Source organism: Ptychodera flava, chromosome 12 (assembly GCF_041260155.1).
Source record: "Ptychodera flava strain L36383 chromosome 12, AS_Pfla_20210202, whole genome shotgun sequence".
Taxonomy (NCBI): domain Eukaryota; kingdom Metazoa; phylum Hemichordata; class Enteropneusta; family Ptychoderidae; genus Ptychodera; species Ptychodera flava.
In genome coordinates this window covers 31,630,161-31,658,074 of record NC_091939.1, presented here as the reverse complement: position 1 = coordinate 31,658,074, position 27,914 = coordinate 31,630,161, and the positions used below count along the sequence as shown (strand labels likewise).

Sequence of the window (27,914 nt, the reverse complement as noted above, 5' to 3'; positions counted from 1 at the left end):
AAAGTGTAAACAAATCCCCGCTGTATGATTGGCTGTCAAATATAATTATACAAATAACAACACATTGTGCGCGCCGTCACCTGGCTGGTTGAGCCTGCAACTGGTAGCACGATCGAAGGGGATCGAAGTGGACGCCACTTTTAGCCAAAGTGATCAGCGTGGATTGCTGTACGTTTTGGGGTTTTGTTGAAGTGATATCTGCACCATGAGCAGTCTGATGTGAGGTAAGTTGTGAAGCTGAAAGTTTCGTCAAAGTTTTTTCTGAAGGCGACATTCATTCAGTCTGCTCTGTGGTGCAGTGTATCGACCTGAGCTGAGAGACCAGCACAACGCTTTGCACATCACCATAGAGGCCCGGTCGACACTCGAGTCATGTCACTCCATAAAATCAGAATTTGTAACATGCCAATCCATAATCCCTCATAGCCTGTTACACTCTGTTAGGAGGCAAAGTGTGTGTAAGTTTAATTTAGTTCGTTAGCTCGTTGTAACATCAAAATTCAGCTTAAAACTACACGTGAGTTCATAGTATTAGTGTGTGGATCATTCACTTCCGATAGCCATTGCATAAGATGGCTGATGGCGTCTCGGTTACGCCGCACCGTTCTGCCAAAACACGATGCGAACCTCAGTATGTTTACAGATATTTACGCACTCAGTCAGCTCAGTGTTTTTTAGTCCAGCCGACAAACTCTTTTCAGTGACATCACGGTCACATTTTTACGTCGCGACATTATATCGGTTGTGACTTTTGTTGTTCTCAACTCGGGGATACTGTAACTTGTAAGTAGCTGTGCAAATGACATGTGAAGCATGAAGTTCGCACTGATGGACGTGCAAAAATAGGAATTCCCCCAAATCATGTATCTGAACTATCTTGTAACCTACCACTCTACATGGAAATCATTAGAGGATAGAAAAGGGCAGTCTTTGAGATAGCTCCGTGGCACGACACTTGACCAAGATTCCCCGGCCCCGTCCAGCACGGATGCGTCGACATTTGTCAGCACTAATCCCTTGTCACTCCTTAGCCGTGTAATCCGCAAATAATCTGCGTGTACCGTTAAGTACAGGCCATCAATTCTATAGATAAATAGATGATATTAAACTTTTGTACCATAACTTTGTTTGGTCGTACTCTGAAATCATCCTTCTTACTTAGTCACCTTACACATTCCCAAGAAATTAGCTCTATAATTTCTTTGTACATTGTACTTATGTAAAAGAACTTAAATGTTTTTTTTTCTTTCTGAAGATTCTCTGCATTCACATCCTTTTCAAATCCTAGAATTTCTCGCCAGTAGCTGCAAGTTTATGTTTTTTCACTATTGTGGTTTTTAATGTTAAGTACTAGTTTCTTCTTCTGTTCCCCGACACACATTGATAAATTATTGCCGTAGATGAATTATTTAATGAATGAAGCAGCCTGATTCGCTGTGAAATGTTAGTCTTTTTTCATTTTGACAATTTTGGTCTGTAGCTTATCTTGACATTGGTTACTGTTGCTTTTTCAATTGTTGTATAGCTGTAACCAAAATAGCTGTGACTCATTAAAATATTTAGCATTGTACCATATCAAAATGCCATCCATTAATATTGATATGCAGATATTTACTATGATAGATATGAGTTGATCAATTAATTAATTTTTTTCAAAGTGAGTGAAGCGTTAAAACACAAACACTGTTGATTCTTTGAGAGAAAATTGAATTGAAAGCCTTGTAGAAAGTGTACATACATCCACGTACGTACATCATGATTGGCTTGTTGGTTGTGCTTCACTGCCCATCATTGTTAGGGCCTTGTGTACAACAATGAGAGCACAGCGACAGCGTTAGGTTCTTCCTCCACAGGTCATGATCCCAAGAAAAAGGGACTAAGTCTCCTTGAGAAAAACCCTTGTCTAGTGGGCCGACAGTAATCATCACTCAGCCGTGAATATAACTGTGTGTGCGTCAGAGTAACAGCGAAACATGCCTGCAGCAAACCGCACGGCCAGTCGAAACCCGGCAGTGCCAGGCACATCAAAATTAAAGTGAGTATTATTGTTATCGTTTTATTGATTGCGTTTTCATCCGACTGTGCTGCAAAACAAATAGTAAATGAAGTGATCACTTGTAGGCATTGCAATAATTTATAAAATTGTTACAGAGATATGTCCAGAAATAAAGATTTATAGTGTCATGTCAGTTCTTAACCTTTGAGTGCCATAATCAATATTTTTTCCTGCAAAATTTTGATCAAAAACTGTAGCCAATAAAAATTGATGTCAATTTGGTCCAAAATTATCAAAACATCACAGAAAAAATCATGTTGCAATAAATTTGATGGGGGAAAAAATTACAGCACTCAAATAGTATGGTAAGTTTTATTATTTTACTCTGAAATGAAAGAAATATTTTTACAAGTACATTTATCTAGTAGAGGACTTGTTGTTACACGTGAAACCATGAAATGGAAAACCAGAAAAAAAATGGCAAGTCTAAGTATTTTTAAACATTTTGTAGGCAGTTTTTTGTACAACTATCAATAAAATGTGATGACATAGTATAGACAACAGGTGGCAGGGGGAAGTGCTGCCGTTATTAGACACTGTCATGGTTATCTGTATGCTTCAAGTGTGAGATTGTTGATCATTCTTTGAACATACAACACTGATCAGAACTCTACAGAGTTAAGTTTTCTATAAGCCTTCAGTGTATAGAAGTTCTTGTTCTGATGACATGTCTTGTAAAAAGTGTTATTGTACTGTACTGCCTATACAGATTATTTGCACGTACCATGCTTATTGAACGTCTTCATGTAGATACACATACATGTATATGCTAGCAATTGCCGAACAATAATCGTAGCCCCAGTTTTGGTAACTGGCCAAAATATTTGCCAGACATCAGGACTGGTAACTTTCAAAACTTGCCTGTCCTGCCAGAAAGTTGCCTGTCCTGAATTTTTGACAAATCCATTCATTTAACAAACACAAAACCATTATGTACTTCAAACTGTAAACAACTTTATTTTCAACATGAGTATTAACAGTGATCTTACAAACAAAATGTTCTGAATTCCACTGTTTCAAATGAATTCTAATCCGGACTTGAATACAAAATTTCTACAATAACAATGCTGATAACACTCTGATTAATTAATTAGTTAATTCAAACACACTTTGCCCATATCGCTCAAACAGTCAAAAGGTTTCACGATAGCGGATTTAACAACGGGGAAACATTTTCTTTTAATTTGTCTCCATTTTTTGCCACTTTATCGTATAAACCAAGATGCAATCTGTCATCGAATTGGTACTACAATCAACCAAACTGAAAAGATTGCTGAGCAATACAGAAAACATCATCTGGCAAAGAAAATCAAAAACTGAGAGAGCTGCCATATAAGTAAGCAAAGTTGGCGGCATGAATTAAATAAACCAATACTCTCCTCAGACCAAACCGATTTCAAAGGCCGTTTACAGCAAATATTGTTAACGAAACCATGAAACCTGGGAATGGCTAAACACAGAGAAACAAGATTTATTTCTCGAAGCAGCCCTTCACAACATGCTTTTCAAACACCGGAAAGCAGGCACCAATATAGACCCGAAATATATTACAAAGTCCACGAAAAATTGACACAAAACTAAAAGTTCGGATAATCGATTTAAATGCCTAAAACAAACTAATCGTTGACAGATTAGTACAACATTCACTGTTAACATAACGAGCACTACCAACGCTCAAAATATGCCCTAAAACAAAAATCCTTATAAGCGTCATGTTAATTATAATATCAGGTGCAGCCAAAGGAGCTATTCATCGTAAAAGCTATTCCAGGAGCAATAGTTGAGGGCAGGGGAAATTATAATTTTGCTTGGGCAGGGGACATATTTTTAGGTGACAGGGGAGCAAATTTTAGTTTTTTTGTTGGGGAGGGCAGATATTGGTTGGTTGTCCCGAGGACAGGGCTTTGCGAAAAACGAGGAGAGGGGGAGCTACTTAAAACGGGTCAGGGGAAGTTGACCCATGGTGTTTTCAGGGGAAATTTTTTTCACAGGGCAGGGGAAAATCGACAGGCTTTTTCATCACAGGGTAGGGTAGCTCCATGTCTGCAGGGAAAATGGAATGACGAAATTTTGGGGGGATTTTTTGCAGGGCAGGGGAAATCGACAAGTTTTTTCACCCACAGGGCAGCGGCGCTTCAAAAATTGACAGTGGGGAGGGGAAACAGGCAAAAATAAGTGGGGAGAGGGTAAAATGAAGTTTGGGTGCGGGAGGGCAAGTCGAAAAGTTTTCAGTGGGAGGGCAAATTATGAACAGCTAATTAATTACCCTCATGACTTACATGTAAAATTAGTCAGTTTACATTACTCGTCATGCACAATATATCTTGTCATAGTAAAGACCCCTTTAAAAGTGCATTGTTCGTTGGCTGCACCTGTAATATGACACCACACACCGGATCGCTCACTATAGAGTCAGTCAATAGTGGCTAACTCTCTCAATAATGAATCTGGCTTCTCAGCCTCAAGGACGAAGGTGACTTCATCACACAACCAAGCGGATGGGATACAAAACATGAGAGCGACTGATGAAGGAACCCCATTTTTGGTTCCGAAACACCGTTAAGACGAATCACTCAATCAACAAACTGGTTTACCGGGGACCCAAATCACATGACTAGGGTCAAAGCACTATTGATTCAGCGGTGTCTCGCCATGTATTCCACACAAAATAAATGCAGTGATCCTTTTATTCACCATATCGTAATACTAAACAATCTTGGTAGAGCCGATGTGTGGAGTTGCCCTCATTTTCCTTTATATCCTTTATATCTTTATATCTTTCCTTTATATCTTTATATTTATAGCACTGGCTGATATCGCGCAAATCTCGCTAGTGTGAGATTTACTAGTATGAGCAACTTCCTGTTTACCCGTGTTTACATGTCTCGCTTGCATTGCGTTCCGGCGTCACACAGTTGCACAGTTTCAGTAGCATAAGCGCGTCGAAGTCGGACGTATTGGTATACTACATTTCGTTTATTTTACACAACATCTAGAAGCAGCTGATCGATGAGATTACTGGGTATGCCGTATGGGCTACTATCGAGAGCCCGACACACGGACGTGGAAGTACAATTTTCCTCCCGTCCGACTGAAAAGTTACCCGTCTCGGACGGGAGGATGGGCGGTAGTTTCCAACGCTGGTAGCCCTATTCTTTTTTTCAAGACACAGGCTGTGGGAGTTTTAGGGCTAGAGCTTCCACACAGGGATGTCTCTAACTGAGAGGATCTCAGGGGTTGAGGACATGGGTTCTTATGAAAGTTTCACAACAAAGTATCCACATTATTCAAGCCTTAAACTTTTATATATCCCACTCATAACATTAAACCCATTACACAATATGGCCAAGGATTTGAAGGGTTAAAAGATCAATTAGAAGTTTACTGCAGATTTCAAATCAGCAAAGCAGTAAAACCATTTGATCATAAAGATACCATACATGTACAACTGATTTCAATTGCTGTGTCAGATATCGTTATCTAATGTACACAATGTTAAAAAATGTGAACTTACCCATAGCACAGGTAATGAGGTGTCAACAGATCATATCATAACTTATGTACACATTGCTCTCTGATTGAGTTGTTTGGTGGCTTAAAAAATTGTCCAAAAACAAAAGAAACTAAAATGGTGGTAGACAAATGTAAGGTGCCAGTACATGTAGCCTGGATTCTAGGATATAGTGAGTGCTTTGAGTGAGTGCTTTTCCCTACAAAATTTGAGTGCAACATTTTATCAATTTTTATGAATTTCTTGATAATTTTAGACCAAATTGACGTAAAATTTCATTGGTTACATTTTTATCAAAATTTTGGCGAAAATCTGAAAAAAAATTTACTGGGATACAATTTTATAAAGGTGACAAAAATTGACTTTGGCACTCAAAGGGTTAACAAAGATGAAACTATGAACTTTAAACTCTCAATCTCTCTATGCATATGAAGTTAAAGGGACAAAGTCGGCCATTTTTTCATGAATTTTGTTTGATATGAGATACTATTTAAATTGTTTGATATGTTGAAAGATACTGAATGGGTGACCATGCATACAGTATATTCGACATGTATATTCGACCCTGGGTTTTTTTTTGACAAATTAAATGAAACCATCGCGAAAATGAATCAATGGTCATGATAATTAATTCATTTTCGCGATGGTTTCATGTATCGTGTCTCAAACCTGGGTCAAATACACGCATGGTCACCCATTCATTTAGTATCTTTCAACATATTAAACAATATAAATAGTAATATTATTGATCAAAATTCATGAAAAAATGGCCAACTTTGTCCCTTAAAAGGGACTAATTTTTACTCTGATGATATGCTTTACTCTATGGCAGACCATGGTACATGTGTAAAATGCTGTTTCTAATACAGTGCATATTGTATGCATACTCTGAATGATAACCAAACCAAGGTAAAAAGGATTTTAGTCTTCGAGATTATGCCTGAAATAATAAATTTTAATCTAAAGTGTGTATTTTTATCAATAATTTACACACATGCTTGTGCGCTGAATGTACCGTGCCAGTATATACATGTTGGCTTGGAATTTGGACTGCTGACACATATCGAAGTTGTTAAATAGATTACAATGTTGCATTCGTCCATCTATCCATCTAGTTATCAATTTAGCCACTGGTCTGTATTTATTTATTTGTTTGTTTGTTTATTTTGTTGCATTAAGACAATGATTTGCTTATATGCTTCTTTTCAAGTGGACAATTACAAGTCATAATACCATGATACTGTTCTATAGATAACTTGTCTCTTTGCAGTAAATTTCTGTTTGCAATGAAACTTAAAAGGCAGGGAGTACTGCTTCCTTGAGTGAAACAATTCAAAAGTTATTTCACAACATCATTGTGTACTTGATCATGAAAATTGAAAAAAAAGACTGAAGATTAAGGAAAATTGCACATTCTTGAAAGGATATTGTCTTGACATTTATCTGTAATCAAATATTTCACTGGCCTCTGAGACTAGGGCTGGATAAGAAACCAAGTATTTCCCAACTACAGTTGTGATAGGTGTAGGCCATTACTTCGCAGAGTGCAGTGTCATTGACCTGGTACACACATACATCAGTTATTGATGACTTTTTAATGGCCTGGCTAAATGACATAAAAATTACCTTTTAATGTCAACAGTAAACACTGCCTGAACCGCTCTAACAAAAGCTAATATGTACAGGTAAATGCCATAAATGAATTCATTTCCTGGCTCTGTGTTCACTTAATAGGATTCCTCTTCCTTTAAAGTGTTCTTATTTTAGTTTTTTTTTTAAATCGATTTGAACATTTATTTAAACTTGGACAGAATCTACATAGTATTTACATAAAACATGTAATTAGGAAATAGTCTAAAATCCGTTGACTAATGTCAGTGACAGTAATTATAATGCGAAGTAAATATAATTAATTTGATCACTTTTAATGCTGATATTAACCCTTTGGGTACCAAAGTAAATTTTTGCTGCCGTTATGAAATATAACCCAGGAAATTTTTTCCAGGTAAAAACATATTTTTCAGATTTTTCCAGAAATTTTGATCAAAAATTGTAGATTATGAAAATGTTATCCATTTGGTCCAGAATAATCAAATGAATTCCATAAAAACTCATAAAAATTGGTAAGATGTTGCCGTAAAATTTTGGTGAGAAAATTGCAGTACTTGAGGGTTAAGTAGGGTTTCTTGTTTACTTTTGAGTTTTGTGTTGTTCTCTCACTCTCTAAGGATTAGTTTTCAATTACCTCACTGAAATAAATTGGAAGTAAGCCCAATAAATTATGACACGTGTAATTGATAAACTTGCACAGCAAAACAGTGCATATATAGACTAGTGTTTTTGCTGAGCTTGGGGAATATTGGTAAATGATTTTGGAACCCCAGTACCATTTCTACTGTCCCCTAATCTAACTGCAAGGGGAACCAGGTAAAATTACCTGGATTAACAGTCATGCAGCTCTCGTAACACTGGCCGATGTAATGAAACTGGTAAACTGCAAGGGCCATTTGATGAGATCTATCATCTACATGTAACTCATGCCCATCAGTAGAAACTAAATAATTTCAGTGTGGGAAATATCAAAAAAATTTAGACCTTGGATAGTTAATATTTATGAACATGTGGAGGAAAAGGTCTGTCTTTGTGAAGAGGATTATTCCTAGTGATGTATTGAATGTTCTACATTTAATATGCATTCTTTCACGCGTCCAAAATTATATATCAACTGTATTAGGTTATGGAGCTTAATTAATTACTAGAGTTGTTGTTGTTTTGTGAAGATGCCCCAAATGATGCATTATTGTGTCAAGCTGTCAGCTTTGAAATAAAACAGTATTTATGGTATCCTTGCTTGTAATATTGTGGAAACACAAATTATTGTGCATGTAGTCCTGCACTGATGAAGTATTGATGTTAGCATTTCATCATTTGTGCCGTGAAAAGAATATTTTGTCCAATGGGTAATATTCTCAATATTTAGCACACATTTACTGTACCTTTGTGTGTCAATGCTTTAGAAGAAAAAAACTGAATGGAGAGAAACATTAACAAGTATGTTATGATTTGACTCATGTTCCCTGTAAACAGGTCCACAATCACCATTGATAAGAATGGGTTTAACCAAACTGTGATGGTGAAAGGGTTATCAATGTCTATTGTAAAGCAGTGTAATATTTTCATAAATTCATGCAATGGTATTTATATGTGTATGTACGTTGTATTGTCAACACTTGCTACATGAGCAAAACAAGAAAACACACTCCATTATAAGGTAGATATGTAAATGAGCAGATGATTTTTACCTGAGTTGTTATTTCATTTTTGTACATGTAATGAAATACTGTGGGTAATTTGTGATTGTTTGACGTAATCTTGGTTCACTAAGATGAATCTGAAAATATGAAAAACTCAAGGTGAAAACAGTACAAAACTTTTATTTTAACATTTCAGACAGCAACATGCACTGTACGAAATATTTCCAGACTGTTTATGGCCAATGAACAGATGACTTTGCCTCAAACAATGTGGAACTTCTTTCCAATTTGAATCACAATTTCATCAAAAATTTAGCAAACTTTTAGCTGCATTGTTGTAATTGTGAAGGATAATTTAGAACAAAAGGAATACTTATAGGCAGTGACAATGGAACTCCCAGGTCAAGAATTTCATATACTTTTTTCTTCTTTTTAATAGAGATTTGGTTGATTCAATATAAATAAATCACTAATGAAGTTTTTTTTAATCCTTTGTTGTGCAAAGAATACCTGAGGGTTTTTGTTATGGACAAAGTGTCTATAACTGAGGTTTTCAGGCATAACACTCAGCAGGATTTGTTGTTCTCGTTGTTAATCTCTGAGAAAGTCATTTTACTGTACTTATACATATCAGTTCATCTGGAACCTTAGCGACATATGCCATGCATGTACACATGTTGCTAGGCCAGTGTCCAGTGCCTGTACACAAATGTATGTCAATGGTCACAGTGCGTAGTTGAGACAGTAAAGATATGCAGCTTACAGTTAATGGCAGAAAATACATGAATAAAACATCTGTCTTCCATCACCGTCCCTCCACAAACAGACCGTGCTTCCATTTAGCAGTTTACACCAGTGTTAACAATTTTGCACATGTGAAATTCAGTGGTTACCTGTAAATTTCTTAATATAATGAAACATTTTCATCGTACAGAGTATTAAAATGCTCTGTAGCATTATAGAACCATTCTCAAGAACTGCTTCTTCCAATTTTCTGATTTTGAATTTTTGTGTGAAAATGCACAAAAATCAACCAAAATCGCATATCCCGATGCTTTTTCTCATATTGCTTGATGTGGTATAATGTTTGACTTGATACACCTGCACCCATTCACTATTCTATCTGTTTGCACACTGGTACATGTACAGTATCTCCTATTTAGATTTAACAGGTCTTTGTTTTCTGTTGAACATCAGCTCAATATTGAAACAATGTGTGTTCCACCTAATCTCATTAGAACCATGTCCTCTTCACCAGCGATTATCTTCTTCTTGTCTAATTACATAATGAATGTATTTTCCAGTATCAGTAACGTTTGATGAATTTTTAGCTGCCTTTGTTTATAAAGGCACAAGCTCTGCATTTTTTTCAATTACTTTCATGACTTTAGTTTGAAACAAAAAGTATTTTATGTTACTGTGCTTACCTTGTGATGGTGTATAACGATTGGTTGCTGCACTCATGTGGTAATGGGAATAGTGTATTTGGTGTATATAAAAAATCTTTTCATAGATATTTGCATGATATTTTTGAGCTGTAAATACACCAAGAGAGCTGAGCTTGTGCCTTTAATGTTAGCTACACTTTCTTGTTCTGTCCCCCAAAGAATGTTGAGAAAGTCAATGTTCATCTTGTCAACTCATCCTGTACATGTGTGCTGACAATATTGTTGACAAGTGAATTCCAGTCCGGACTAGCATTCAAATGTAAACAATAACAGTGCTTTCCACGCTGTGTTGACAAGCAAAGGACAGGTAGTGTTTCAACACATTTAAGAATAGAACAAGACTGTGCAATTGACACAGTATACAAAACAAAAATTGTGAAAAAAAATCATCAAATGTTGTCAGCTACTGGTTCTGTAAACACAGTGGTTGGCAAGGATTGTGTTTCATTGTAAACAATACCTAATATTGGTGTCTATGTATACTTGTGTGCTAGAAGTAACCATCCAATTTCATAAAATTACCTACAAAATTAATTTATTGGTCCATGGAATATTATTTGCTCATCACTTCGGTGTTCCCACCAAGTAAATTTGAGGAAAGATATTTTTCTTTCTGTCTGCAGTTCTAGTATAATTTGAGTCTCCATCAGCATTCAATGGACTGACTGATACTCTTTGCCTCATTTTTCGACAAATATTGTACTTTATTTTAGAAATAAAATTGGAAATAATAATAATAATAATAATAATAATAATAATAATAATAATAGTGCAAAGTCCTGAAAGAAAATATTGACCCTCCGTTTTACAGATGAATGTTGACGTGCTCTCATCAAATACATATACATATACTATAGGCTGGAAGAAGGAGAATTTCAAAGCATAAAGTTTTTGTTGTAGGTTTGTTAGGAAAGGCTTACTTTTTGTTGGGTGAGCAGAAATCACTGAAATACATATAATTAAAAATTCATCAAATTCTTCTGATCAAGGTTGTGAAAATTAGAGAGAGTTGCACATGTACTGAGTGGTTGTTTTTGTCTGCGGGGAGATTAAAGTGTAGGAAAAGTTGAGATCTTTGAAAACCGAAATTACAAGTCGAAGAAAGCTGAGATGAAAGGATGTCGTGTGAATTTGGTGACATTAAAATCTCCTTGAGCAAACATCATCTCTATAGGGACAAAGGGTTGGCTTAGTCATGTCGCGTAGCAGCAGTACAACAGACTTCATGCATTCTTCCATTGTTGGCCAAGTCAGACAATGTGTCCTCGCACAATGACGGACCTTGTACAGACTACACAGAAAGCGTTGCAGTATACCTTTGCTGGGCAACAATAGTGGCGAACACCTCTCAGTCCGTCGGTCAGCTCATAAAACTGCCAGTTGGATGGTAACCCACCAATGTGACTTCATCATAAAACGTAACCCTGAAAGATCGTAGTGATTTTCAGTGGCACAGTCCAGCTGCCACAGTGAGATGTAATCGTAGCCCATTCAGTTGTTGTATTCAGATGGGTGTTCACAAGTCAACAACCTCCACTTAGATCAATATTGAGTTTGTCTATATGTGTACAACAGATAAAAGCTACTTCCCAGTACTTTTGCCTTTTTACCTGAAAAACACTTGTAAGGCTCTCCAGAGGTGACACCCGCCCTTAGCAACCAGACCTCCATAGGTATTTTGTTTGATTGACTTGAAAATGATTCACTGTATTTGTAAATATACCAGATCGGAAATTAAGTTAGGTGTACGTAAAAGAGTAATTTGAAATAAGTAATTTGTTTTGTCATAAAAAATGTCTATTGATATGTCTATTGACTGTGGTCTAGATGAATTTCATAAATGTTCAAGGTTAATAAATAATTTCCTCACTAGATTCCAAGGAAATCACTCAACACTTATTTATGGTGTCAGAGTTGACTAGAGTAGCTGTCAAGTGGTATGAAGGCCATTGTTAGCAAGGAATGTGAATTCAAGAATTTATGAAAATCTTTAAAGGTGTCATTTTAGGTATTTTTCCAATGGAGGATTGCTGGGTTGTCATATAATCAAATGTTAAAGTGCAGGGATAGTATGACTCAACACAATTCATGCACATACTATCTTGATCGTAAGATTCTTGTCTTTTCATCTAACTTGTAAGTGTAGTTACAGCATATCTGTATGGTTTCAGGGTTTTCCTTTCCACAAGGGGATTTTTAGGGGTGGGCCACCCCTCTGTTTTTTTGTAGCTGTCTATTCATATGTTAATAACTGTACAAAAGAATACATTTTCACGACAAAGGGATATGCAAAATATGCATTGTTATGTAAATTGGTCATCTATCTGTTTTTTCAAGCTGTGGAGAACATTGATATGGTTGTATTTCCAGGGCTTGCTGATTTTACTGACACAATCAAGATGGAAAACAGTTGTTATACTTTGTCTATGTTTAGTTTTCATATTTGAAATGACAACCACCTTTTTTCCCTTTTTTACCTGTGTGGAGGAAAAGTTGACATAATACGTCATGGCGCTCAAAATTGTGAAAATGTTGAATACATGTTGAATCAAGTAAGCACAATAATTATCGTACACTTTCAGTAAAAGACTAGCATTAGCAATTTGATCTGAAAGGTGAGGGACCCAGGCATGAAATTACGTCACTAAGCACTAATTTCATGCTTTTAAGAGTGTCTATATGATTTTCGTCAACCTAATTTTTTGTGAGAACATATACGGTTGAAATGCAGTGAATGCTGTAGCTTTAGAGAGTCTACTGTTGCATTTTGCTGCGTTGTTGTAAAAGGGTTTTTTTGTTGTGTTGGTTGAGAACATCGCCAGAGGTATTCATCCTTTGGTGACTTCAAAAAATTCAATCCTCGTTGACCTTTTTTCTGCACTGGTTCAAAGCAATTCTTACAAATCATCTTTCTGGGTGATCCTTCTCAGGTAATTCTCTACTTCTTGTTGCCACGGGAACATTGTTTATGTACAAATGGGAACAACCAACATATATATAGATGTATGATGCTGGCATACAAGGGTACGTGTGAACTCTCAACAGGTAGAATACATGTATGTTGTATTTTTCAACAAGCATACCCGGGTACTTGTGTGTTGTTTGAACACAACAGAACAACAAAATTGAAAAAATAATACACAGGAGGACAATTATGTTTGGACAGAATTATTCACCTGGACAGATTTTGAAAATGTTAAAATCTTATGGTTAAATTTTTTCTGTGTAGAATATCTATCAGAACTCATTTTGAAGCCTACAGAAAAAAATACACGTTGTTAAAGATCTTGAGTTTATAAAAAATTGTGTTAAATTCATGTATATCACATGATATAACTGAGCAAAACTTCCAAAAATTACAAGCTGATATAAAAAGATCTTTCATATGTAGGAAGAAAATAAAACATGTCATAATATAATATTAATATTGTTAGCATCAATGCACCGGTATTTCAGGTTAAAGGTGACTCAGGTCCAAACAAACAGTAAATAACCAAGGAGTGTAGCACCATTGCATGAATACGGTATTTTTAGCTCCCATAGCCATATGTATATATGGCAATGGAAGCTATTCTTATAGGCTAGGAAAATGTATGTATGTCTGTATGTCTGTATGTCTGTCCGTCAACATCAAAAACTCCAAAACCGCTGCACATTTCATCTTGATATTTGGTGTGTACATGGATGATGGGCTGTAGATGAGATTTTGTTCAAATGAAGTTGTCATTGCCAAAAATATGCAAATTAGTGCCAAAAAAGGCGTTTTTGGTAAAAAATCTCCTTCTTCATAACCGCTGGTCAGACAGCTTTGATATTTGGTATACAGGTCCCTAGGGATAACCCAACTTGGATTTGTTCAAATTGTGATGAAATATGCAAATCTGTATTTTTAAGGAATTTTTTTGTCATTTTTGGTCAAAAATTTATTTCATCAAAACCGCTCGTCTGACAGCTTTGATATTTGGTATACAGGTCCCTAGGGATAGCCCAACTTGGATTTGTTCAAATTGTAATGAAATAAGCCAATCTGTATTTTTAAGGAATTTTTTTGTCATTTTTGGTCAAAAATTTATTTCATCAAAACCGCTCGTCTGACAGCTTTGATATTTGGTATACAGGTCCCTAGGGATAGCCCAACTTGGATTTGTTCAAATTGTGATGAAATAAGCAAATCTGTATTTTAAGGAATTTTTTTGTCATTTTGGTCAAAAATTTATTTCATCAAAACCGCTCGTCTGACAGCTTTGATATTTGGTATACAGGTTCCTACAGATAAACTAAATATGATATACAGAATATATGATGAAATCTGCAATTTTGTATTTTTGGTGCAATTTTTGCCATTTTTGGTCAAAAAATGTGTTTCTCAAAAACTACTTGTCTGATGCCTTTGATATTTGGTATACAGGTTCCTGGGGGTTCTCTTAGTGTGATATAGTGAAATTTTATGAAATCTTCAATTTTTGTATTTTGGGTCAGTTTTTGCCGTTTTTGGTCAAAATATTTGTTTCTCAAAAGTTACTCATGTGATAGCTTTGATATTTGGTACACATTTTTATACATAATTATGATGAAATCATCAATTTGTATTTTTGCGGCAAATTTTGCCATTTTAGGTCAGGCCATCCTGAAATGAGCTATCAAAGATCTCAACCTTCTTCATCAATACATATGTCACAAAACGTTGCTCTCTTCATAACACATCAGAGCTCTGTCGACCATTGGGTCGTTTGTTAGCTCCCATAGCCATATGTATATATGTTTACAAGTTTACATTTTATTGAAAATCTCAATAGCCACTGAGCAGATTAGATGAAAAATTAGCATGTAAGTACTTTGGGCTGACCTGAAATGATTGTGCACATCTTGGGTCAGTATCTTGGACTTGCTATTTTTCATGAATTTTTTTGTAATTTTCTCCCATTTTTGGTCAAAAAATCTTCTTCTCTGAAACCACAAGTCTGATTGATTTGAAACTTGGTATGGAAGTGCATAGGAGTGACCTTTCTCAAATCGGGGCAAATCGTGGTGAAATTTGCATATTTGCATTTTTGGCTATTTTTTTCATTTTGATCAAAAATTTTTTTTAACTCTGAAACCACACGTCCGATTGAGTTGAAACTTAGTGTAGAGGTTTTTACGGGTGACGTCAGTAAGATTTGATCAAATTCTGGTGAAATTTGTATAATTTTATTTTATTGGGGGAATTGTTTCTATTTGTGATAAAAAAATCTTTTAGCTTGATTTTAGCTTGTTTTGATAACTATATGGGAGCGACCAGTGACATTGTCACTATTTTGTACTGTTGAGTGTTGATGTTGTAGGGTGACAAGCATAGTTGTGTAAACCTGTGCCAGGAACCCAAATGCAAATATGGTGTTTACAAGTAAATGCTCTGAAAAAAGTGAAAGCTACTGTATTGCCTTCTTTCGAGTATATATTCATGTTAACGATTAGTTGTCGTAGATGTTTTGATGCCGCATGTACTAGTCCAACAACATTAAGTTATAGCATTTTTATTGTATTACATACAGAGCTAAATTACTAGTTTTAAGGAAGAATGCCTTTTGGGGACAGATATTCGGACTCTCAAACTTTTATGATATTCTTTGGTCTACTGCTTGTTGGGGTTTATTTTGAAGTTTATAGAGTAAAGTTTTAACTGCCCAATTTTGTTAAAATGAGGAATTTCACTTTTCTCCATAGTACACATAGGGATGGCAGCCATTTTGAACTTCAAACATCGGTAATTCTGGTTTCTCTGATACCAAAATTTGCATGGTCATCCCAATTTTGGGTTCTTGATTTTGAAAAACAATGGTTGCAAGTGTGCTTGAGAAAAAATTGAGCAAAAGTCTTTCATTTTCGAGGTGACGTGAACTACCTTAACAGAACCATTTCTCCAAATGACAAGTATTGCCTGATAGGCAAATATACACTGTATGTACATAGATATCATATCGATCATTGTAATAGCAACTTATCCTTGGTTGCCTCTGCATTCCAAAAGGTAGCATCATCATGCATGCGGCTAGGTCATGTGACACCTGTCAGTCTTTGAACAAACTGTCATCTTGCAAACTGACTTGAGCCAAAGGGTACATACCCCCCCCCCCCCCATCCCATTGTCATTTGATCTACATGTAATTGTCACATTTCAAAGGGTGTGGCTACTGACACAAGCAGGTTAATTAATATCAAGCTCATGATAAAGCAGTCAGTAATGGGTCAATATTTACAGTAACCCTCACTTACTGGTGTGCAAATGACCAGCCAAATTTACTGAAAGTGAACTGAAAAAATTCTGTGACTCATATTTGAAAAATACAGCTCAGCGACCCATAAAATGTGTTATAGGGTGAAACCAATGCACTCTCTATCCCTTCCTCCTCAAATCCTACAACAAATTGCCAAAACAAAAAAAAGATCTCATAAAAATGTAAATATTCTCAGGTTGAAGAAAGCTGAACACATATCACAAACATCCCTGAGTATACTATGCATGTGTATGTAAATTGCATGTAATGAAATTAGAGAAATGGTTATGGCAATTAAGATGATATGGACATATTAAAATGAAATTTCAGCTGACATCATCAAGCACATAGGAGTTTTATTTATTGCATTTGTGACTGTAATTGAGGTAGTTGGGTTCATTGTTCCATGAGAATTCGTAAGCATCAAAACAGTCTTACTGTTTGTCAAGAAGATTAATGCAATGGTGTTGCAAATACTGCATTGCATTTGAAATGACTCTAGGTTCCACATGACAGGAAATGACACAAGGTGTGTTCATTTCACATCCACTGTGTTCGTTGGTCTCCATGGTGATGGTACCAGTGAAAGCCGTTGTCTGCTGTTAGTGTTTGATCACAGGGATAACACTACACATGGACTGATACCATTTTGATATCATTTTGTCTGATGATATTTAAATTGTAGCCTTATATATGATTGATTGTGTACGGTGTTTGATTAAAATACGTACAGGTCACCAATGCACATGGATATCACAACAAAGTCAAAGTGTGTTTTGGTGCAGTGTAGCAAATATGAAGTGTTTACATTGCTCCATAAGTGAAAATATTAACTTATTTTCATAAGTGAAAGTATTAATTTAGTCAACAATTCTGAGTGAAGGCTTTACAGATCTGGCAGTTTGCCATGATATGAAATTTAAAAGGGGAAGAGATGTCTTTTACACATTTCTGATTGCTTTGTTTGTTTACAGTAACTTGCTCCTTCAAATAAAAGTTTTATGTTTTATCTAATGCTTTGCTCAAGAAAACATCAAAATATTTATTCTCTTTTGTTAAAGAGAAGAGTTAATTATGCATGTTTTTGGATTAAGAAATGAAGTTACCTTAGATTTACTGATATTTAAGGTTCAAAGCAACCAACAGAATCCATGTTACCGATAATGCTATTTTGGGATATATTTAAGTAAAAATCCAAATATTCTGCACCAGGTTTACAAGTAAAAGTATTCGCAGGAGTGAACCAATAGACTTTCAAGATTTTTACGGTCTGTACAATGTATATCTGCAGTTGCAGTACATTTCTACATATACGTAACCTTTTCCGAAGGTTGAAGGTAATGATGCCATTATAGTATTAAGTGTGATAGTCTTACATGTTTGTGCATTTGTCTAATTTCTTTTCCAGGAAATCGAAACCTGGTAATAAGAACAAGGAAAGATCAGCGGCAGCCGGGAAGGCGTCGTCGACAGATGACATGTCCACCTGTAGTTCTAGAAGCAGCCGCAGTGAATCGTCTGGCATAACAGCAAGCAGCGTCACATCAAGTTCTACGAGATCATCTCGCAGTGTATCTTCCACCAGCACTGTCAGCAGTTTCAGCACCCAAGGAAGTCAAAAATTAACAAGGAGAAGACAAGCAAAGGTACAATATGTTTATTCTTTAAAGGGCCAGTAATTCTAGCTTTTATGATTTCTTTATTATCTTCATTTCATTTGTCAATTTTGAGTTCTTATTCTACTCCCAAAAGCATGTTTAAACATCCACTCTTTAGCTTATCCACACGGTTTATATTTGTAAAATACATGGTTATTGTATAATTTGAATTCTGGTCCTGACGAGAATTCACTTGTCTAAAATAATAATGCAATTATACATGTACAGGCTGAGTTGAAAAGCCCAAAATTGTGTATCTCATCATGCTTTAGAGAGTAGAACAAGAAATATGGTTGATATTTAACAGCAGAAATCAAATAGTGACAAAATTGTCAAAAGTCGTTATTGGCTCTTTATTGATAGCGAATCAAATATAGTGGATACTATGACTTGGTATTCTTGATATTTTAACTTTCACATGTAATTTGATGATATTTTCTATATATCTTGTTCTTCAATGCCCAGTCTCAATTTCACTAGATTTTATATTCTTTGACCTCTGCAAATACAGAAATTCTACTTTTTTATATAAATTTGCCTGTTATGCGCACATAAAGTGTGTTTTTGTCTGCGATCATTTCTCAGACTCAATTCTAGCTCAAGTTAATTTTGACAAAATGTTTACTCAGATTATGGATAAATGTGCATCATCATGCTCCATGTTTTTGTTTTCTGTCAAGTCAACCAACAAAGCAAATGCCACAGTCGAGTTGACCTCTGCAAATACTGTCACACACATCACAAGCTCTTCACTTTGACAGACTTTGTTGAGCAGTTGACATGTATGACAGTAAATGCCTTGACAATAGGAACACCCCCGTATGACCTTTGATATAAAAGATGTTGTGATAACTTCGGTGAATTCAGCTCATCATGTATTGTTTATTTCTGCTCTATTACCGCTTCTAGCCAAACAAACTAGGGGGCAGTGGTGTTGTTCGTGTTCCAGATGGACAGGGGGAAAGGCCGCATTCTTGCCCTCCTCATGCAACAAGAAGGAAAAAGAAAACACCAGGTATTTATCATGATAAAATGCAAACACCCACCCACGTTAAAGGGACTATAACTTTTGATTATTTTTTCACTCTTTTTTTTTTTGAACACCAACTAGCGTTTCGTATTCTACTTTCCAAAGTACGTTTAAATACACACAAGTGCATGTACCGGTAGTATTCAGCTTTGCAAATCATCCTCTACATGTTTAAACTTCATTGTTATTGTTGGTATGTGAGTTCTGGTCTGGACTATAAATCATATGTTAACAATAACAGTGCATTTTACACATGTAAACACTGTTTGGACAAGCTAAATACCATAAGAGGAAATTCAGCAATGCTTTGGGAAGTAAAAAAAGATTTCGCAATTGATATACCAAAGAAATTGTGAAAAAATTGTAAAAAGTTAACTAGCTAATTTATGTAAGCCTTTTTATGTAACAAAGATTTAAAATAGCACATATGGCATGTTGATTGTAGCACTTAGATCAGAATATGTATGCAAAAGTCTTATATCTTCTGATTTTTGGTTTGTAATGTAGCTAAGAGTTCAGAGCTGAATGTTCAGCTAATGCACAAGTGGGACAATGGCAAAGTTTGAAGAAAATTGTTACCGGTATATTATGTTTATAAGAATTGATTGATAGAGACCGTTACAGATTAAGTTGACCATTGTCTCTTTCAGATGGTTCCCAAACAGCCAGGGAGTTTCTAGAGTCAGAAGAAGGTGCCTACATTCCTCCGGAATATTTCAAAACCAACCTGTGGTATACGCCTTATAGGAAGCCATTCAGACGAGTCAACTACTGCCCAGATGCTTTCAGCGATAGCTATCAGTTACAACACCCCGACTTGAACAAGGGACAGAAGCTTTACTTATGGCACACGGCGGCCATCTACAGCATGTCTAATATGAAGAAACTGCAGCAGAAAAATTATGAGAGTGTGCTGTTGAGACAACAAGCTTATGGTGAGATTCAGACAGATCAGTAGAGGAGATAAGCAAAAGGGAACTATAGAGGGTGGATTGCATGGAGGGAGGTAATGGGAGGGAGTAAAGAAGATATGGGGAGGGATGGCAAATGGTAGTTCAGTGATGAACCATATGGAAAGACAGGGGATTAGCAACACAGATATTGTGCACTAAATTTTGCCAGGACATCAGAGTGCAGGAATAAAGAATGAATGTGTGTGTGTGTGTGTGTGTGTGTGTGTGTGTGTGTGTGTGTGTGTGTGTGCATGCGTGTGTGCGCATGTACATTTGCACAGTATCAAGGCCAATTAGCGTATGGCTCTTACTGGCAATGAATTCTCTGCGAAAAACTGCTTTGCTTGGTGAAACGTTGAATTGACACTGTAACTCTTAAGAATTCAGTGGTTTGTCTCGGTTTATTTCAGCTTGCAACTTCTGATATCTGTATCATTCACCATGTCATTGTTTGCTGAATATTTCATTACACTAGTAAAGCTTAAAATACTTTTGTGTTCAAGTCATTTAGTTCCGATCAACAAACAATAATTTCTGCATCTTTCAGGCTTCCATGACCCAAATTTGTACAAGAAGTACATGAAGTACTTCAACAGCACACGGAAACGACAGTTTGAGGCAGATCCCACGGTGTGGAGGGAACCTCCGAAGACCCCAGTCACACTGAGACAGAGAGACTGGGCCTTGACCCGTGCCTTCAGTAGCGCTTCATATCCTTATCATCACCCTATGGACCATGAAGACGGTGTTGATGACCAGAAAAATGACACGTAAGAAGGATGACCATTAAGTTTGTTTTTCCTTTTGACAATATTTTTGTACAAGTCAGGAATATTACCAGTATAAGGTTATACACAAAATGCCGGATTCATGTCCAAGTATATCATGCAACGGAGTTACTGTGCAAGACACATAGCAGCAAGGATAATACCAAAGGATATAGTGTACGAGGACACAAATCCTGATATTTTGTGAATAACTTTACTATAATACACATTTTAGTCACATTTACCAGAAAACAGTCAAAATTATAGCGTTTTGAGAAATGCTTGTCGTTTTGTCGTTCACTGCATTGCACAATTGTGAGCGGACCGGGAACACATTAAGTGTGACTGCTTAGCTGATAGAACAAAACTTCAATCTGTACAGCTCAGTGCACATGTTAGAAATGTAGTTAAGCAGCATAATTTCATTGAAATTCACGTTTTGGACCGGCCATTATTCAATGCCTGACGTATGCAATGTTCAGATGTGTATATTTTTTAAGAAATGCAAAATTTTCTCTTGTTTTTCCCTGTGATGCCATGTAAGTGTTATGAGGTCAAAGTCAACTAGCATTCAATGACACCTACAGTTATTGTACTCTATGTCAAAGTTAATGGACTCAGTCTCCTCGTATCCTGAAACTTACTGTGTGACAAACTCCATAGATTAAAGACACAGGTGTATAATAATTCTTTTTACTTGCAGTGGAAGGAGTACAGAAAGTAGTGATAGCACCCCTAGGCCTCCAACAAAGCGGGATAATAGACCAAAGTCCTCTAAAGGGCGGACTAGAGGTATGCCACAGGAGAAAAGATCAGAACCATCTCCAAGGAGGGCCTCAATCAGCAGCAACGGCAGCAGCTCAAGCAGCGACAGCAGTTCTGGTAGCAGCATAGTGGCCACACACGTGGAGACCAGAAGAAGTTCCAGTGAAAAGAGTCGCTCGCCCCGTGCGGCAGAGAGCACGGATACCGATGACAAGTACACGGGAAGCGATGACCAAAGCAAAGACCAGGGGACACCGAGAGACAGCAGTCAGCAAGCAACGACTGATGAGACAGAAACGGAACCTCAGAGTGAAGATGGCGGGAAAGTTTCCAAACCCTGGAGTAACATCATTGAAATGTCCGATACAGATGATCCGCAAGGTCAGAGTGTGTAAATACAAACCAGTCATGTATGAACTCCTTAATAAGCTGCATGTTTTCACTTTCAAATTATTTAAGACTTTCGACGTTAATTAAAAAGTGAATGCCTAATTTGAACTACTAATACGGTCACCAAGGGTCATTGACCTTAAAGGAAGTGAGAACTCACATTCATATTCACATCAGTGTGTCACTCTCTTCGTGAAAGTTAACATGGTCTTAATATAATGCATGATCATCCTCCTCCTCCTCCTCCTCCTCAACATCATCATCATCATCATCATCATCATCATCATCATCATCTTGAAGATGTACCCCCCTCATCAGCAAGTTCAGCAATACACATACACTGCATGGTCTTGAATGCTGTCTCCAACTCCTCCATCATCCAGTGAACAGCACCATCATCAGATAACCTTCATCCAACATCTTCACCATTACGTGTATACATACATCTGTGACTGGAGCAATGGTACATTAGTAACTTTTGCATGACCACCAATGTTGTAAGACAGTCATCGGTGTATCTCCCATCTGAAAGTTAACCCGGTCATGAGATCATCATCAATGACATTGTATGTGCATCTTTTCATCGTAATGAGACATCCTCTTTGCGTTTTGTGATCATCTATAACTTCAAGAACATTTCATGATAATCAATGTGTGCATGAAGTCTTGGACTCTAGCTCTGGCTGAAGCTCCTCAATCCACTAAATTCAGGAGTTCCTCATACTAAACTCCATTAGAAACATAACCATGTCATCATTGCCAATTAACGGGATTAAACCTCAGTCTTCCTTCATTGAACTCATCATCATCATTGTTGACATCTTCACATGCTAGCACCATCAAAATCTCAAGACACTCCTGTACTGATACCAGAATAATAGACCCTAGAACTAACAGAGTGTTTCTCCTCAATAGTTCCTCTGCTTCAATGTGAGATGAAGGCTTGATCAAGTTACAAGCTTTTAAAAAGATTGCATGAAGTGATGTCAATACTGACAGAAACGCAAACTTCTTGATACATTGCAGTATCAGAGGAGAAAAGTGATGCGGGTGCAAACAAACAGTCAACCTCTGATGACAGTGGAAGTACCAAAGAGGGAGTTTGGGGCAGTGTTCAGGATGAGGTGACTACCGGGGATCAAGAGGAGTCTTCGAATTCAAAGACCAAAACTGACAGCAGCACTGAAGATGAGGCTAGAGTAACTGGTAAAGAAGATATCGCAGACGAAGCGTGTGACGATGCGGAAGACAAGTTACTTCAGGCAGGAGACGATAAAATGGACTCAGAGAAACACAATGATGATGCAGTTGACGACACAGCATCATCAGCTGAAAAAGAGCCGGTCGAATCTCAAGACAAACTCGAAGATACTGTCGATTCAGAAAATAAGGGGGACAGAACTTCAGATTCTCAGGAAAATACTGAAGAAACTTCTTTGAATTCACCAGAGAAGCTTGAAGAAACTGCAGCTTCACAAGATGAGAACCAGGAAGTCTCGTATTCGCAAGACGAGTTTGAAGAAGTTTCAGATTCTGAAGACAAGGGCGATGCTAGTGTTGGAAAACTGTCAGAAACAACAGATAGTGTCAAAGACTCTGAAGATAAAACCCAGTGAGAGGATGAGACAGAATTTTACCGTCCAAAGACATTCTAAGATGAAATTTGTACTGATACAGACGATAACAAGCCTCCACAGGAGTTCAAAGACAACAGTGCAGATTCATAAAATAATACATATCTAAAAATTTATAAATAAATTTTGCGATCCCAAAATTCAGTGACCACTGAGAGTAAAAAAAATCACAGTGCATTTAATTTGGTATTTTTGAAATGAAAAAGAATTTCATAGACTTGTGACTCTGCTCAGAAAATTATATACAGTTTCTTTGTCATGTTTGTGCAGACAAATTTTCTAAACTGACTGTGAATAATTTTAACTTCAATGCCTTTTAATATCAGTATTTCAAGAGGATACTGCTAATGTGACAAAAACTTTCATTTCTCCATTTTTTTTGGATAAACGAGAATTATTTTTCACGGGAAAAGTCAAGTAAAGAGTTTTTTAAACAGAAACATTCTAAAAGACGAGCAGTGGTAATGTTTGGCGTAGGCATTCACTTGACCTGAAATTTATACTTGATGTAAAAAGAGGTATAGATTTGTTTTCTACTTTTGAGTAAAATTGCAAATTATATTTTGACATATGAATTTTTGAGGATGTAGTATTCTGCAGATTTGAAGGGTATGCAACTGGCAATCTGTAAGCTGTGGATTTTCAACAAATTTTGCAAAGACCAGGAATTGTTGTCAGACATGACTGTATTATGATGTTGTAACTGTCAAAGGTTGTAAATATAAAGCTTTTAATAAGAATTTAACAAAAAAAAAGGCAGTTTTATAAACTTAACTCCTCTGATTTCATTCAGTTATCATGAGTATTGCCAGAGTGTTATATCACATTTGTGTAAACCAGAAACTTAAAGTCGATTTCAGCAAAAGTTCTATTTATATGACCAATGGAATAGATCCCTGTACAACTAATTAGGATCCACTTTGTCGGAGAGCCTTGGATATGAATAGGATGAAACACCTGTGTGGGACTTCACATCGAAATGTTTCCATGGTAACATGCGTAATGAGCTAATTACCGAGGATGAGTCAAGATAATTGCTATTCGTTTCTGTTTGTGTGGGCAGCTAATTCAATATCTAAATCATAGGGTGTGTTTGATATCTAATTTTACTTTTATATCATAAGTTGTTTATCATCTTTTTAAGAAAAAAATTCATGAAACCTAAATTTTATGTGCATGATTGTGTTCCATGTCGTGGTGATCATGTTACCAGGAATTTTTTTTCAAGTCTGAAATATTTGCTTTTTCCTTTGTTTGTTTTGATTGCTAGCTATAATTATGTCAATATTGAAAATTTTCATTTCCTGTCATGGAAAATATGAATTTCATATGATAAATGGGGATGTATCAGCTTTCTAATGGGACCATTTGTATAATGATTCTGGCACATGAAGAGTCCACAATCAGACAGTAGATATATGCTGAGTGTATCTTTCAATGATATGGGAGCTAGAGATAAACGCTGTGTTCGTGACAGAAATTACGTAGTGTGTTTCTCTTATCCCGGAGCTCTTCTTGTGCAATGAATTTACAGAAAATGAAAATGAAGCAAATTGAATGTTTGGACATGTCATGCTTGAAAAAACCAAATATTGATTTTATGATAACATACTATGAAGCTACACTGCGAAAATTTCTGTCAAAGAAATAGTGGCAAAAACTTAATGTTTCAATTAATTTTGAATAATAATTGAATTTAAGCATTAGTTTCATTTCCATTGAGCATGGCACCAATTGCTGTCAATTTCCATCATTTTTATAAGTTATTTATGTAAACAAGTGCCTTTAGGTGTGGTTTCTTGTCCGCTGTATGCCAACCATCGATGTGTCATTTAATGCAACATTGAGATTGAGAATGCTTAACCAGATACAAGTGCAAATTTGAAATATTGCTTTCCAAATAACACCCGTCTATATTCGTTCACGTTTTCCATTTAACCTTTTCAAATTGTGATATGACTTAAAGTGTTCATGTTTACCCATGCAAATTAAGTACACAGTTCACAGCGTTGTTATTGTGTGACTGGCTCATTGACTTGCATTGGCTGTCAATCTCCCAGGTCCCTTGTGATGGATTATGGGATTGAGAACATTAATACAGTGCTTGTCACTATTTGAAACATATCATGTAAAAGAAAATTTCTGAACCTTAAATTGTTTGAACATTTATTGGAAAACATTTCCATGTTCAGACCTACTGCAGTCCTTGTGTATTCTGAGATAATGCCTCTATGTAATAAGTGAACTTTTCAAAACAAATTTTTACAAGCTGTTAATAATTCCTCTAATAAACTTCACACAAACAACAATAACTATCTGTTCATTTTGTATTCCATTACCTTACTCAGGTAAGTGTTTGTATTGCACAGATGCTGTGCTGATATTGTCTAGTCAGTATTATACTTAACTATCGTTATATTATTAATTAATTATACCTGCATATTAATAATGAAAATACAGTGATCTGATGTGTCAAGAGGTAAAAACAACATTAAAAAATACCGCAATTATACGGTGTCGCTCAAATTTGATCAGAATTGGTACATACCAGTATGGGTACCAAAGATCAACAATAAATGTTGTTTCTATCTGTTCAGTGCAGGAAAATTCTACGTTGGTTTTATGAAAATGATTTCTACACAGTACAACTAGAAAGATTTGCGCATTTTTGACACTGACGTGTTCATTTGAACAAGGTCGCATCTCAACCCCTGCATCTACCTGTACATCAAATACTGAGATGGTAGCTTTGGCGGTATGGGAGCCTTTGTGTGTGACGGACATACATCCGCACATACATACACCCACAGACATACAGATGCCACCGACTCATACTGGTATTAGCTCTTTTTGGTATTTATATAAATACCAAATATGAGCTAAAAAGTTCTCAATGAGAGAAAATCTGTTCTGTTATTGTTTTATAAAAGAATTTCAATACACTTACTGATAATAGCAATAAACCACCTCAGCAACAGGTATTATATCATACTAGTAGTATTGATGGTGAAATACAGCGATCTGATTGGTCGAGAAGCAAAAAAAACTGTGGTATATTGGCGATATACCACGGCTGGCATACGCGCGAGCTCTTGGCTTGAGCAAAACTCTGTTTATGACGTTTAACGCCAAAAGTTCAATATACTGTAATGATATAATAAGCAATAAAGCACACCCAGCGATGGTATACCACTCGATTTTGACCAGTTCACTTCATGTATGCACTCGCTATCACTTGTGCATATATGTCATGAACTGGTCAAAATTTCGTGGTATGCCATCCCTGGGTGTGCTTTATTGCTTAAACTTATCCCAACAGCTTTGTCTCACACGGAAGGTATAGTGCTTATTAGGATTGTAGATATGTCATCAAAGAGAAATATGCATATGACATTGCCCGCTGCATGAAGAAAGCCAGACAATTGTTACCTTTTGTCTCCATTTAACACCAATCATGATATTGCTATTTTTGTTTCGAAATCAGTACAATTCTTGTCATCCTTGTAACATACAATAATTTTAAGTCTTGTAAAAGAACTCTGAACAAAATATTATTTTTTGAATGTAAGTCAGATTTAAACTCGTACCATATGCATGATGAGATGTTGAATTTTTCTGATACTACTTATACTCCTGAAACATACACATGCACATACATGCCCTCATGGAGAATCAAAAGAGGTAAATTATTCTAATTATGTTCCCCAATTCTTTGTAGGATGATAATTTATAGTGCCATGGTTGACTTGCAAAGGGACTGTCTGAAGGCAAAATAACCCTACAAATTGAGTTAAAAAGTATAGATAGCTCAAATTATGTATAAAGTAAAATGTAAGTTTTGGAAAATGAAAAAACGGCTCAGCTCAACTGCTGACATAAAGTCAACTCTTTAACATGAATTATTCACACTACATTCTGCTGACAAAACTATTTGTTACCAGACATTGGAATTGGAATCAATCAAAGTTTTTATGGTTATTGCTAGACTTGGTTCAAGTCTGTGATTTGTGAATGTTTGAGTGGAGTGAACGCAATGATTTGTATTCTACTTTCATGTGAAACGCGCGCGTGAGTGGACGCGATGAGTGGAGTGAACGCTATACAGCGGAGTTTCACCCGGAATCACAGAATCCGGCAGAAACTAACTCACTACTGCGCAGACTCAAACGTGACGCATTCAATCGCTGGGAA

General features: G+C 36.3%; 2 protein-coding genes across 3 annotated transcripts in view; both read left to right on the top strand.

Moving 5' to 3' along the window:
- The window catches only part of LOC139145666 (sulfite oxidase-like), a 438,941-nt gene that overhangs the window by 12,714 nt on the left and 398,313 nt on the right, over nucleotides 1-27,914 (top strand). The gene's annotated exons all lie outside the window — the stretch shown is intronic.
- On the top strand, nucleotides 65-26,035 carry LOC139145665 (uncharacterized). Its single transcript, XM_070716949.1, has 8 exons — nucleotides 65-224; nucleotides 1,854-2,035; nucleotides 17,935-18,172; nucleotides 19,094-19,199; nucleotides 19,865-20,149; nucleotides 20,715-20,937; nucleotides 21,638-22,080; nucleotides 23,116-26,035. Exons 2-8 carry the CDS (start codon nucleotides 1,974-1,976, stop codon nucleotides 23,703-23,705), a joined length of 1,947 nt encoding a protein of 648 aa, XP_070573050.1. The 5' UTR covers nucleotides 65-224; nucleotides 1,854-1,973; the 3' UTR covers nucleotides 23,706-26,035.